General features: G+C 41.8%; 1 protein-coding gene across 1 annotated transcript in view; it reads left to right on the top strand.

Moving 5' to 3' along the window:
• Positions 1-16153, top strand: part of LOC139745702 (uncharacterized) — a 130254-nt gene that overhangs the window by 49879 nt on the left and 64222 nt on the right. Inside the window, exons 6-7 of the mRNA XM_071656140.1 lie at positions 11496-11612; positions 15987-16064. Of these exons, the coding sequence (XP_071512241.1) occupies positions 11496-11612; positions 15987-16064 (195 nt within the window). The remainder of the gene's footprint in view (positions 1-11495; positions 11613-15986; positions 16065-16153) is intronic.

Here is a 16153-nt window from a genome sequence, read left to right as displayed (position 1 = left end):
TGTGGTTTCAGAAGTAGTAGAGGATGTGTGGATCAGGTGTTTGCTTTGAAGTATGTATGTGAGAAGTACTCAGAAAAGCAAATGGATTTGTATGTAGCATTTATGGATCTAGAGAAAGGCATATGATAGAGTTGATAGAGATGCTCTGTGGAAGGTATTAAGAATATATGGTGTGGGAGGCAAGTTGTTAGAAGCGGTGAAAAGTCTTTATTGAGGATGTAAGGCATGTGTACGTGTAGGAAGAGAGGAAAGTGATTGGTTCTCACTGAATGTAGGTTTGCGGCAGGGGTGTGTGATGTCTCCATGGTTGTTTAATTTGTTTATGGATGGGGTTGTTAGGGAGGTGAATGCAAGAGTTTTGGAAAGAGGGGCAAGTATGCAGTCTGTTGTGGATGAGAGAGCTTGGGAAGTGAGTCACTTGTTTCGCTGGTGGCTGATTCATGTGAGAAACTGCAGAAGCTGGTGACTGAGTTTGGTAAAGTGTGTGAAAGAAGAAAGTTAAGAGTAAATGCGAATAAGAGCAAGGTTATTAGGTACAGTAGGGTTGAAGGTCAAGTCAATTGGGAGGTAAGCTTGAATGGAGAAAAACTGGAGGAAGTAAAGTGTTTTAGATACCTGGGAGTGGATCTGGTAGCGGATGGAACCATGGAAGCGGAAGTGGATCATAGGGTGAGGGAGGGGGCGAAAATCCTGGGAGTCTTGAAGAATGTGTGGAAGTTGAGAACATTATCTCGGAAAGCAAAAATGGGTATGTTTGAAGGAATAGTGGTTCCAACAATGTTGTATGGTTGCGAGGCGTGGACTATGGATAGAGTAGTGCGCAGGAGGGTGGATGTGCTGGAAATGAGATGTTTGAGGACAATATGTGGTGTGAGGTGGTTTGATCGAGTAAGTAATGTAAGAGTAAGAGAGATGTGTGGAAATAAAAAGAGCGTGGTTGAGAGAGCAGAAGAGGGTGTTTTGAAATGGTTTGGGCACATGGAGAGAATGAGTGAGGAAAGATTGACCAAGAGGATATATGTGTCAGAGGTGGAGGGAATGAGGAGAAGTGGGAGACCAAATTGGAGGTGGAAAGATGGAGTGAAAAAGATTTTGTGTGATTGGGGCCTGAACATGCAGGAGGGTGAAAGGAGGGCAAGGAATAGAGTGAATTGGATCGATGTGGTATACTGGGGTTGATGTGCTGTCAGTGGATTGAATCAGGGCATGTGAAGCGTCTGGGGTAAACCATGGAAAGCTGTGTAGGTATGTATATTTGCGTGTGTGGACGTATGTATATACATGTGTATGGGGGTGGGTTGGGCCATTTCTTTCGTCTGTTTCCTTGCGCTACCTCGCAAACGCGGGAGACAGCGACAAAGCAAAAAAAAAAAAGAAATATATATATATATATATATATATATATATATATATATATATATATATATATATATATATATTTTTTTTTTTTCCAAAGGAAGGAACAGAGAAGGGGGCTGGATGAGGATGTTTCCTCAGAGGCCCAGTCCTCTGTTCTTAACGCTACCTCGCTGACTCGGGAAATGGTGAATAGTATGAAAGAAAGAAAGATATATATATATATATTTCTTTCTTTCTTTCAAACTATTCGCCATTTCCCGCATTAGCGAGGTAGCGTTAAGAACAGAGGACTGGGCCTTTGAGGGAATACCCTCACCTGGCACAATTCTCTGTTCCTTCTTTTGGAAAATTGAAAAAAAAAAAAAAAAAAAAAAAAAACAGACGAAAGAAATGGCCCAACCCACCCCCATACACACGTATATACATACGTCCACACACGCAAAATATACCTACACAACTTTCCATGGTTTACCCCAGATGCTTCACATGCCCCGATTCAATCCACTGACAGCACGTCAACCCCGGTATACCACATCGCTCCAATTCACTCTATTCCTTGCCCTCCTTTCACCCTCCTGCATGTTCAGGCCCCGATCACACAAAATCTTCTTCACTCCATCTTTCCACCTCCAATTTGGTCTCCCTCTTCTCCTCGTTCCCTCCACCTCCGACACATATATCCTCTTGGTCAGTCTTTCCTCACTCATTCTCTCCATGTGCCCAAACCATTTCAAAACACCCTCTTCTGCTCTCTCAACCACGCTCTTTTTATTTCCACACATCTCTCTTACCCTTACGTTACTTACTCGATCAAACCACCTCACACCACACATTGTCCTCAAACATCTCATTTCCAGCACATCCATCCTCCTGCGCACAACTCTATCCATAGCCCACACCTCGCAACCATACAACATTGTTGGAACCACTATTCCTTCAAACATACCCATTTTTGCTTTCCGAGATAATGTTCTCGACTTCCACACATTCTTCAAGGCTCCCAGAATTTTCGCCCCCTCCCCCACCCTATGATCCACTTCCGCTTCCATGGTTCCATCTGCTGCCAGATCCACTCCCAGATATCTAAAACACTTCACTTCCTCCAGTTTTTCTCCATTCAAACTCACCTCCCAATTGACTTGACCCTCAACCCTACTGTACCTAATAACCTTGCTCTTATTCACATTTACTCTTAACTTTCTTCTTTCTACACTTTACCAAACTCAGTCACCAGCTTCTGCAGTTTCTCACATGAATCAGCCACCAGCGCTGTATCATCAGCGAACAACAACTGACTCACTTCCCAAGCTCTCTCATCCCCAACAGACTTCATACTTGCCCCTCTTTCCAAAACTCTTGCATTCACCTCCCTAACAACCCCATCCATAAACAAATTAAACAACCATGGAGACATCACACACCCCTGCCGCAAACCTACATTCACTGAGAACCAATCACTTTCCTCTCTTCCTACACGTATACATGCCTTACATCCTCGATAAAAACTTTTCACTGCTTCTAACAACTTGCCTCCCACACCATATATTCTTAATACCTTCCACAGAGCATCTCTATCAACTCTATCATATGCCTTCTCCAGATCCATAAATGCTACATACAAATCCATTTGCTTTTCTATGTATTTCTCACATACATTCTTCAAAGCAAACACCTGATCCATACATCCTCTACCACTTCTGAAACCACACTGCTCTTCCCCAATCTGATGCTCTGTACATGCCTTCACCCTCTCAATCAATACCCTCCCATATAATTTACCAGGAATACTCAACAAACTTATACCTCTGTAATTTGAGCACTCACTCTTATCCCCTTTGCCTTTGTACAATGGCACTATGCACGCATTCCGCCAATCCTCAGGCACCTCACTGTGAGTCATACATACATTAAACAACCTTACCAACCAGTCAACAATACAGTCACCCCCTTTTTTAATAAATTCCACTGCAATACCATCCAAACCTGTTGCCTTGCCGGCTTTCATCTTCCGCAAAGCTTTTACTACCTCTTCTCTGTTTACCAAATCATTTTCCCTAACCCTCTCACTTTGCACACCACCTCGACCAAAACACCCTATATCTGCCACTCCATCATCAAACACATTCAACAAACCTTCAAAATACTCACTCCATCTCCTTCTCACATCACCACTACTTGTTATCACCTCCCCATTTGCGCCCTTCACTGAAGTTCCCATTTGCTCCCTTATCTTACGCACTTTATTTACCTCCTTCCAGAACATCTTTTTATTCTCCCTAAAATTTAATGATACTCTCTCACCCCAACTCTCATTTGCCCTTTTTATCACCTCTTGCACCTTTCTCTTGACCTCCTGTCTCTTTCTTTTATACGTCTCCCACTCAACTGCATTTTTTCCCTGCAAAAATCGTCCAAATGCCTCTCTCTTCTCTTTCACTAATACTCTTACTTCTTCATCCCACCACTCACTACCCTTTCTAATCAACCCACCTCCCACTCTTCTCATGCCACAAGCATCTTTTGCGCAATCCATCACTGATTCCCTAAATACATCCCATTCCTCCCCCACTCCCCTTACTTCCATATATATATATATATATATATATATATATATATATATATTCTTTCTTTCTTTTAAACTATTCGCCATTTCCCGCATTAGCGAGGTAGCGTTAAGAACAGAGGACTGGGCCTTTTTTGGAATATCCTCACCTGGCCCCCTCTGTTCCTTCTTTTGGAAAATTAAAAAAAAAAAAAAAAAAAAAAAAAAAACGAGAGGGGAGGATTTCCAGCCCCCCGCTCCCTCCCCTTTTAGTCGCCTTCTACGACACGCAGGGAATACATGGGAAGTATTCTTAATCCCCTATCCCCAGGGATAGCATGTAGGAAGATACAGTACTGTTTTCTTCAAACTTATGTCTTATTCTTTGAGTGTTTCCCTTCCCTCCTTTACAGTATATCCCAAGCTTCTTTGTCCTCCCATCCCTGAGTCATCTTAGCACCTATAGTCTCCACTACGTCAATGATTCATGATTATCCTGTTTGAGTGCGGTCCTTCCTAGATTCATCATGTTCTTATTGTAAACTAAATATCATAAGTGATATACCCCATTCCAGCTTACGTTTCATAATCTAAAGAAACAAATGAGGTTTATTATAACAATATTCTGCAGTTCATCATTATAAACTTCTGTGTTTCAAGCTGCTTACCAGTTCATCCTACAGTGTTGGGCAAAGCTCATTAGTGATTAGATTATTTTTCAATTCAAATATATCAATGAACTGGTTTTCCTTAGAAAAGTTTTTGATTTCTGTGATGTTAAGTTTAAACATTTTCATCTACTGATGCCTCCAATGCCTCTCCTACCTTCCAATTAGAAATTCTGCCTCCACTGTAAAACATTGATTTCAAACTTGTCCCTCACTCTACATCCTAATTTTTGGGTATCCACTGATGATGTTTTGTAATTCTTCAATACATCAATAAAGGGTCTTTTTATTACTAAACTCCTAAAAATAATTTCTTTAAGAATAAGTCAGTCCTTCATGATCTCTTGATCTTCAGTTGATTTATATACTCCCTTAAGCCTTGCATCATCTAAATTGGCCACCCTATAAACTCCATGAACTACAATGGGTAATAAACCTTATATATATATATATATATTATCCCTGGGGATAGGGGAGAAAGAATACTTCCCACGTATTCCCTGCATGTCGTAGAAGGCGACTAAAAGGGGAGGGAGCGGGTGGCTGGAAATCCTCCCCTCTCGCTTTTTTTTTAATTTTCCAAAAGAGGGAACAGAGAAGGGGTCCAGGTGAGGATATTCCCTCAAAGGCCCAGTCCTCTGTTCTCAACTCTACCTCGCTAATGCGGGAAATGACGAATAGTATGAAAAGAAAGAAAAAAATATATATATATATATATATATATATTTTTTTTTTGCTTTGTCACTGTCTCCCGCGTTTGCGAGGTAGTGCAAGGAAACAGACGAAAGAAATGGCCCAACCCACCCCCATACACATGTATATACATACGTCCACACACGCAAATATACATACTTACACAGCTTTCCATGGTTTACACCAGACGCTTCACATGCCCTGATTCAATCCACCGACAGCACGTCAACCCCGGTATACCACATCGATCCAGTTCACTCTATTCCTTGCCCTCCTTTCACCCTCCTGCATGTTCAGGCCCCGATCACACAAAATCTTTTTCACTCCATCTTTCCACCTCCAGTTTGGTCTCCCACTTCTCCTCGTTCCCTCCACCTCCGACACATATATCCTCTTTGTCAATCTTTCCTCACTCATTCTTTCCATGTGACCAAACCACTTCAATACACCCTCTTCTGCTCTCTCAACCACACTCTTTATATTACCACACATCTCTCTCACCCTTTCATTACTTACTCAATCAAACCACCTCACACCACATATTGTCCTCAAACATCTCATTTCCAGCAGTCCTCCCTCCTCCACAACACCTTATCTATAGCCCACGCCTCGCAACCATATAATATTGTTGGAACCACTATTCCTTTAAACATACCCATTCTTTCCGAGATAATGTTGTCGCCTTCCACACATTCTTCAACACTCCCACAACTTTCGCCTCTCCCCCACCCAGTGACTCAATTCCGCTTCCATGGTTCCATCCGCTGCCAAATCCACTCCCAGATATCTAAAACACTTCACTTCCTCCAGTTTTTCTCCATTCAAACTTACCTCCCAATTGACTTGTCCCTCAGCCCTACTGTGCCTTGCTCTTATTGACATTTACTCTCAGCTTTCTTCTTTCACACACTTTACCAAACTTAGTCACCAGCTTCTGCAGTTTCTCACCCAATTCAGTCAGCAGCGCTGTATCATCAGCGGACAACAACTGACTCACTTCCTAGCCCTCTCATCCACAACAGACTGCATACTTGCCCCTCTCTTTAGAACTCTTGCATTCACCTCCCTAACAACCCCAACCCCATGGAGACATCATGCACCCCTGCTGTAAACCTACATTCACTGGGAACCAGTCACTTTCCTCTCTTCCTACTCATACACATGCCTTACATCCTTGATAAAAACTTTTCACTGCTTCTAGCAACTTGACTCCCATACCATATACTCTTAATACCTTCAACAGAGCAACACTACTCCAGATCCATAAATGCTCCATACAAATACATTTGTTTTTCTAAGTATTTCTCACATACATTCTTCAAAGCAAACACCTGTTCCACACATCCTTCACCACTTCTGAAACCACACTGCTCTTCCCCAATCTGATGCTCTGTACATGCCTTGACCCTCTCGATCAGTACCCTCCCATATAATTTCCCAGGAATACTCAGCAAACTTATACCTCTGTAATTTGAACACACACTCTTATCCCCTTTGCCTTTGTACAATAACACTATGCATGCTTTCTGCCAATCTTCAGGCACTTCACCATGAACCATACATACATTGAATATCCTCACCAACCAGTCAACAACACAGTCACCCCCTTTTTTAGTGAATTCCACAGTAGTACCATCCAAACCCGCCGCCTTGCCGACTTTCATCATCCACAAAGCTTTCACTACCTCTTCTCTGTTTACCAATCCATTCTCCCTGACCCTCTCACTTCGCTCACCACCTCGACCAGAGCACCCTATATCTGCCACTCTGTTATCTAACACATTCAACAAACCCTCAAAATACTCATTCCATCTCCTTCTCACATCACCACTACTTATTATTGCCTCCCCATTAGCCCCCTTTACCGATGTTCCCATTTGTTCTCTTGTCTTACGCACTTTATTTACCTCCATCCAAAGCATCTTTTTATTCTTCCTAAAATTTAACGATACTCTCACACGCCAATTCTCATTTGCCCTCTTTTTCACCTCTTGCACCTTTCTCTTGACCTCCTGCCTCTTTCTCATATACATCTCCCAGTCATTTGCACTATTTCCCTGCAAAAATTGTCTAAATGCCTCACTCTTCTCTTTCACTAATAATCTTACTTCTTCATTCCACCACTCACTATCCTTTCTAATCTGCCCACCTCCCATGCTTCTCATGCCACAAGCATCTTTTGCACAAGCCATCACTGCTTCCCTAAATATATCCCATTCCTCCCCCACTCCCCTTACGTCCTTTGCTTTCAACTTTTTCCATTCTGCCCTCAGTCTGTCCTGGTACTTCCTCACCAAAGTCTCCTTCCCAAGCTCACTTACTCTCACCACTCTCTTCACCCCAACATTCTCTGTTTTTTTTCTGAAAACCTCTACAAATCTTCACCTTTGTCTCCACAAGATAATGATCAGGCATCCCTCCAGTTGCACCTCTCAGCACATTAACATCCAAAAGTCTTTCTTTCAAGCACCTATCAATTAACACGTATTCTAATAATGTTCTCTGGCAATCTCTTTTACTTACATATGTATACTTATGTATATCTGTTTTTAAACCAGGTATTCCCAATCACCAGTCCTTTTTCAGCACACAAATCTACTAGCTCTTCACCATTTCCATTTACAACACTGAACACCCCATTTACACCAATTATTCCCTCAACTGCCACATTACTCACCGTTGCTTTCAAATCACCCATCACTATAACCTGGTCTTGTGCATGAAAACAGCTGATCCCGAAACACTTGCCTCTCATGATCTCTCTTCTCATGCCCAGGTGCATAGGCACCAATAATCACCCATCTCTCTCCATTCACTTTCAGTTTTACCCATATCAATCTAGAGTTTACTTTCTTACACTCTATCACATACTCCCATCACTCCTATTTCAGGATTAGTGCTACTCCTTCCCTTGCTCTTGTCCTTTCACCAACCCCTGACTTTACTCTCAAAACATTCCCAAACCACTCCTCCCCTTTACCCTTGAGCTTCATTTCACTCAGAGCCAAAACATCCAGGTTCCTTTCCTCAAATATACTACCTATCTCTCCATTTTTCTCATCTTGTTTACATCCACACACATTTAGACACCCCATCCTGACCTTTCAAGGAGGGTGAGCACTCCCTGTGTGACTCCTTCTTCTGTTTCCCCTTTTAGAAAGTTAAAATACAAGGACGGGGGTTTCTAGCCCCCTCCTCTCCCGTCCCTTTTAGTCGCCTTCTATGACATGTGGGGAATGCGTGGGAAGTATTCTTTCTCCCCTATCCCGAGGATAATATATATATATATATATATATATGTATAATATATATATATATATATATATGTATAAAAGAAAGAAACAGGAGGTCAAGAGAAAGGTGCAAGAGGTGAAAAAAAGGGCAAATGAGAGTTGGGGTGAGAGAGTATCATTAAATTTTAGGGAGAATAAAAAGATGTTCTGGAAGGAGGTAAATAAAGTGCGTAAGACAAGGGAGCAAATGGGAACTTCAGTGAAGGGCGCAAGTGGGGAGGTGATAACAAGTAGTGGTGATGTGAGAAGGAGATGGAGTGAGTATTTTGAAGGTTTGTTGAATGTGTTTGATGATAGAGTGGCAGATATAGGGTGTTTTGGTCGAGGTGGTGTGCAAAGTGAGAGGGTTAGGGAAAATGATTTGGTAAACAGAGAAGAGGTAGTGAAAGCTTTGCGGAAGATGAAAGCCGGCAAGGCAGCAGGTTTGGATGGTATTGCAGTGGAATTTATTAAAAAAGTGGGTGACTGTATTGTTGACTGGTTGGTAAGGTTATTTAATGTATGTATGACTCATGGTGAGGTGCCTGAGGATTGGCGGAATGCGTGCATAGTGCCATTGTACAAAGGCAAAGGGGATAAGAGTGAGTGCTCAAATTACAGAGGTATAAGTTTGTTGAGTATTCCTGGTAAATTATATGGGAGGGTATTGATTGAGAGGGTGAAGGCATGTACAGAGCATCAGATTGGGGAAGAGCAGTGTGGTTTCAGAAGTGGTAGAGGATGTGTGGATCAGGTGTTTGCTTTGAAGAATGTATGTGAGAAATACTTAGAAAAGCAAATGGATTTGTATGTAGCATTTATGGATCTGGAGAAGGCATATGATAGAGTTGATAGAGATGCTCTGTGGAAGGTATTAAGAATATATGGTGTGGGAGGCAAGTTGTTAGAAGCAGTGACAAGTTTTTATCGAGGATGTAAGGCATGTGTACGTGTAGGAAGAGAGGAAAGTGATTGGTTCTCAGTGAATGTAGGTTTGCGGCAGGGGTGTGTGATGTCTCCATGGTTGTTTAATTTGTTTATGGATGGGGTTGTTAGGGAGGTAAATGCAAGAGTTTTGGAAAGAGGGGCAAGTATGAAGTCTGTTGGGGATGAGAGAGCTTGGGAAGTGAGTCAGTTGTTGTTCGCTGATGATACATCGCTGGTGGCTGATTCATGTGAGAAACTGCAGAAGCTGGTGACTGAGTTTGGTAAAGTGTGTGGAAGAAGAAAGTTAAGAGTAAATGTGAATAAGAGCAAGGTTATTAGGTACAGTAGGGTTGAGGGTCAAGTCAATTGGGAGGTGAGTTTGAATGGAGAAAAACTGGAGGAAGTGAAGTGTTTTAGATATCTGGGAGTGGATCTGGCAGCGGATGGAACCATGGAAGCGGAAGTGGATCATAGGGTGGGGGAGGGGGCGAAAATTCTGGGGGCCTTGAAGAATGTGTGGAAGTCGAGAACATTATCTTGGAAAGCAAAAATGGCTATGTTTGAAGGAATAGTGGTTCCAACAATGTTGTATGGTTGTGAGGCGTGGGCTATGGATAGAGTTGTGCGCAGGAGGATGGATGTGCTGGAAATGAGATGTTTGAGGACAATGTGTGGTGTGAGGTGGTTTGATCGAGTGAGTAACGTAAGGGTAAGAGAGATGTGTGGAAATAAAAAGAGCGTGGTTGAGAGAGCAGAAGAGGGTGTTTTGAAGTGGTTTGGGCACATGGAGAGAATGAGTGAGGAAAGATTGACCAAGAGGATATATGTGTCGGAGGTGGAGGGAACGAGGAGAAGAGGGAGACCAAATTGGAGGTGGAAAGATGGGGTGAAAAAGATTTTGTGTGATCGGGGCCTGAACATGCAGGAGGGTGAAAGGAGGGCAAGGAATAGAGTGAATTGGAGCGATGTGGTATACCGGGGTTGACGTGCTGTCAGTGGATTGAATCAAGGCATGTGAAGCGTCTGGGGTAAACCATGGAAAGCTGTGTAGGTATGTATATTTGCGTGTGTGGACGTATGTATATACATGTGTATGGGGGGGGGTTGGGCCATTTCTTTCGTCTGTTTCCTTGCGCTACCTCGCAAACGCGGGAGACAGCGACAAAGTATAAAAATATATATATATATATATATATATATATATATATATATATATATATATATATATATATATATATATTTTTTTTTTTTTTTATACTTTGTCGCTGTCTCCCGCGTTTGCGAGGTAGCGCAAGGAAACAGACGAAAGAAATGGCCCAATCCCCCCCCCCCATACACATGTACATACACACGTCCACACACGCAAATATACATACCTACACAGCTTTCCATGGTTTACCCCAGACGCTTCACATGCCTTGCTTCAATCCACTGACAGCACGTCAACCCCTGTATACCACATGACTCCAATTCACTCTATTTCTTGCCCTCCTTTCACCCTCCTGCATGTTCAGGCCCCGATCACACAAAATCTTTTTCACTCCATCTTTCCACCTCCAATTTGGTCTCCCTCTTCTCCTCGTTCCCTCCACCTCCGACACATATATCCTCTTGGTCAATCTCTCCTCACTCATTCTCTCCATGTGCCCAAACCATTTCAAAACACCCTCTTCTGCTCTCTCAACCACGCTCTTTTTATTTCCACACATCTCTCTTACCCTTACGTTACTTACTCGATCAAACCACCTCACACCACACATTGTCCTCAAACATCTCATTTCCAGCACATCCATCCTCCTGCGCACATCTCTATCCATAGCCCACGCCTCGCAACCATACAACATTGTTGGAACCACTATTCCCTCAAACATACCCATTTTTGCTTTCCGAGATAATGTTCTCGACTTCCACACATTTTTATATATATATATATTTGTATATTTATTTAGTGTTGTATATGTTGCTTCATTGTTCTTTAATGCTTAATACTTTTTGTAGTTGCCTCAATGTACCTGTGTCTTATATCACTTCCAGAAAATTTCTCGAGAGGCTCCCATATTAGAGGCTCTGAACCGTATTGAACGTGAAAATCGTTTGATGAACGAAGAAAATTCGAGTCTCCATGAGGAGTTATGTAAGACTAGAGCAAAGGTAAGTTCAGATTGTATTCTCATACATGTTAGTTTTTGTGCTGAAATTGATTCAGGGTATTTGTTTTGACATTTTATTGGTGTTGTTTAAGGACTTTCTGAAGTTGTACAAAGGTATAGTTCAGCCAGAAATATGTTAAGAAGAACATTAAGACATGATTGCACTTATATTTAATACACACGCACACACACACACACACACACACACACACACACCGAACTGTTTCATAAATGGGTACTGGGCAAATATCTAGGGAGTGCATGTAGTTACATCTGACTTTCTCATACTCTTTCAATTTTGTTATTCCTCTTATATGTTTTTCTCTCACCTCTGTCTCATGGCATAATTACATCTTGGGTATTTATAGGGTATCTCTCTCTCTCTCTCTCTCTCTCTCTCTCTCTCTCTCTCTCTCTCTCTCTCTCTCTCTCTCTCTCCAGCAGGAGGCTGGAAATTCTCCCCTCCAGGTTTTACTTTTCCAAAAGAGGGTACAGAAAAGGGGTTAAGTGAGAGTTTTCTCTCTAAGGCTCAGTACTCTGTCTTAACGCTACCTCGCTAATGCAGGAAATAGTGAATATGTTCCTTCTTTTGGAAAATTAAAAAAAGAATGAGATGGGAGGATTTCCAGCCATCCACTCCCTCCCCTTTTAGCCGCCCTCTACGACACGCAGGGAATATGTGGGAAGTATTCTTTCTCCCCTATCCCCAGGGATATATATATATATATTTTTTTTTTTTTTTTTTTTTTTTATACTTTGTCGCTGTCTCCCGCGTTTGCGAGGTAGCGCAAGGAAACAGACGAAAGAAATGGCCCAACCCCCCCCCCCATACACATGTACATACACACGTCCACACACGCAAATATACATACCTACACAGCTTTCCATGGTTTACCCCAGACGCTTCACATGCCTTGCTTCAATCCACTGACAGCACGTCAACCCCTGTATACCACATGACTCCACTTCACTCTATTTCTTGCCCTCCTTTCACCCTCCTGCATGTTCAGGCCCCGATCACACAAAATCTTTTTCACTCCATCTTTCCACCTCCAATTTGGTCTCCCTCTTCTCCTCGTTCCCTCCACCTCCGACACATATATCCTCTTGGTCAATCTCTCCTCACTCATTCTCTCCATGTGCCCAAACCATTTCAAAACACCCTCTTCTGCTCTCTCAACCACGCTCTTTTTATTTCCACACATCTCTCTTACCCTTACGTTACTTACTCGATCAAACCACCTCACACCACACATTGTCCTCAAACATCTCATTTCCAGCACATCCATCCTCCTGCGCACATCTCTATCCATAGCCCACGCCTCGCAACCATACAACATTGTTGGAACCACTATTCCCTCAAACATACCCATTTTTGCTTTCCGAGATAGTGTTCTCGACTTCCACACATTTTTCAAGGCTCCCAAAATTTTCGCCCCCTCCCCCACCCTATGATCCACTTCCGCTTCCATGGTTCCATCCGCTGACAGATCCACTCCCAGATATCTAAAACACTTCACTTCCTCCAGTTTTTCTCCATTCAAACTCACCTCCCAATTGACTTGACCCTCACCCCTACTGTACCTAATAACCTTGCTCTTATTCACATTTACTCTCAACTTTCTTCTTCCACACACTTTACCAAACTCAGTCACCAGCTTCTGCAGTTTCTCACATGAATCAGCCACCAGCGCTGTATCATCAGCGAACAACAACTGACTCACTTCCCAAGCTCTCTCATCCCCAACAGACTTCATACTTGCCCCTCTTTCTCACTGTCTCCCGCATTAGCATGGTAGCGCAAGGAAACAGACAAAAGAATGGCCCAACCCACCCACATACACATGTATATACATACACGTCCACACACGCAAATATTTATACCTGTACATCTCAACGTATACATATATATACACACACAGACATATACATATATACACAGGTACATAATTCATACTGTCTGCCTTTATTCATTCCCATCGCTACTCTGCCACACATGAAATAACAACCCCCTCCCCCCCTCATGTGTGTGAGGTAGCACTAGGAAAAGACAAGAAAGGCCACATTTGTTCACACTCAGTCTCTAGCTGTCATGTATAATGCACTGAAACCACAGCTCCCTTTCCACATCCAGTCCCCACAGAACTTTTCATGGTTTACCCCAGACGCTTCACATGCCCTGGTTCAATCCATTGACGTGCTAGCACGTTGACCCTGGTATACCACATCATTCCAATTCACTCTATTCCTTACACGCCTTTCACCCTCCTGCATGTTCAGGCCCCAATCGCTCAAAATCCTTTTCACTCCATCTTTCCACCTCCAGTTTGGTCTCCCTTCTCTCCTTGCTCCCTCCACCTCTGACACATATATCCTCTTTTTCAATATTTCCTCGCTCATTCTCTCCATGTGACCAAATCATTTCAAAACACCCTCTTCTGGCTCTCTCAAGCTCTCTCATAGGCTCTCTCATCCCCAACAGATTGCATACTTGCCCCTCTCTCCAAAACTCTTGCATTTACCTCCCTAAACACCCCATGCATAGACAAATTAAACAACTATGAGGACATCACACACCCCTGCTGCAGACCAACATTCACTGGGAACTAATCACTCTCCTCTCTTCCCACTCGTACACATGCCTTACATCTTTGGTAAAAACTTTTCACTGCTTCTAGTAGCTTACATCCGACACCATATACCCTTAAGACCTTCCACAAAGCATCTCTATCAAACCTATCATATGCCCTCTCCAGATCCATAAATGCTACATTCAGAATCCATCTGTTTTTCTAAGTATTTTTCACACACATTCTTCAAAGCAAACACCTGATCCACTCATCTTCTCCACTTGTGAAACCACACTGACTTCACCCTCTCAATCAACACCCTCCCATATAATTTCCCAGGAATACTCAACAAACTTATGCCTCTAGTTTGAATACTCATCTTTATTTCCTTTGCCTTTGTACAGTGGTACTATGCACACATTCCGCCAATCTTAAGGCACTTCACCATGTTCCATACATACATTGAATATCCTTAACAACCAGTCAACAACACAGTCACCCCCTTTCTTAAGTTCAAATGCAAATATTGCAAAATCTAATAAAATTCAAAATCCAAAACACTTTTGGTTCCTAGCATTTTAGATAAGGGATACTTAACCTGTAGTAGAAAGAGATGTTAACACATTAGATCATCCTTTCTTAAATTATTTGACAATTTTCAATGGCATTTGTCAGTGAAACTACACAGATCATAAAATTATCGAAGTAACCTATAGCTTATCCATTTAACATGGAAAAAAAAATAATTATGTGGACAGAAAAGGGTGTTGTAAGCAAAAGTGACTTGAACTTCCATGTTACGAGACAGTTGGAAAGAGGTAGTTGAACTGATAGCAGAAATAGATTGGAAGTATTTTTAAAGAATGTGAGTGATTAGAAGTACAGATGAGAATGATGGGAGGTCAAGAAAAAGCCAAAAGAACTGAAAGAGAATGCAAGTGAGAAATGGAGAGAGAGGGAGAATTGTTGAATTTTTAGTAGAATAAGAAAATGTTTTGGATGAAGATGAAGTATGAGGAAAACAAGCAAATAGATTGAGATGATAGCAAGGAGAGCTGTAGGGAAGAGGTAACAGATTAAGATATGTAAATGAGATGGCTAAATGTTTTGAAGACCTCCTGAATATGTTGGATGACATGGAGAGGGATATGGGTTGCTTGGGATGAGGTGGTATGCAAAGCAAGAGACATAGCAAATGGGATTTTGAATAGGGGTAATGAAAGATTTATGCATCCTTTATGAAATTATAGGGAGTGACCAATATTGCTGGCTGTGTTTAGATAATACTTCACAAATAACCTTGATTTGAACCATCAGGTCTACTGTTCTCACTTTTGTCCTTTCTACCCTTTCCCTAATTATACCTTTTATCTCACTCCTTTTACTTTATCCCTTTTCCAATTTTTTCTCATTTTAATGTACCACTAAGAAAGCATTTAATGTAGATACTCTATTATTTTCCTTGTCCTTATAATTTTTTTTAAGTTAATTTTGTAAGACCATAAGGCATGTCTGCTTTTTTTTTCATTTGTAGTATTTTTATTGTACATTATTTGAAATGAATGTGAGCAAATGCAACCTGTCTTAATCTGTTCCTCTTGCTACAAATGCAGGAAATGCCAGTCATGTTTGAAAAAATGTGTTTGAAACTTACCTTATATGATAGCTGCAAGTATTTTTTTTTGCAGTAGTATGGATGTATGCCCCTACCTATTATGCATGCATTTCTTCATGTTATAGAGATCCATTATGTGTATGATCCCTGTCTTACCTATATCTTTTTTTTTGCATGGTTGTATATTCAGTTGGAGGCTGTATCATCTTGTGTCACAGAATCCAGTGGAGATGTCACTGAGCTTGGCTCGCAGCTTGAGGTTATTAAGGTTAGAAGTATTTGTTGCTGTAAATTGTCATTAATTACCATAAGTTTAACCCATTAGAATGTAACAGTGGTTACAAGTTGCTCCTCTGA

This window comes from Panulirus ornatus, chromosome 62, assembly GCF_036320965.1.
Source record: "Panulirus ornatus isolate Po-2019 chromosome 62, ASM3632096v1, whole genome shotgun sequence".
NCBI lineage: Eukaryota > Metazoa > Arthropoda > Malacostraca > Decapoda > Palinuridae > Panulirus > Panulirus ornatus.
This window is presented reverse-complemented; position numbering and strand designations above follow the sequence as displayed.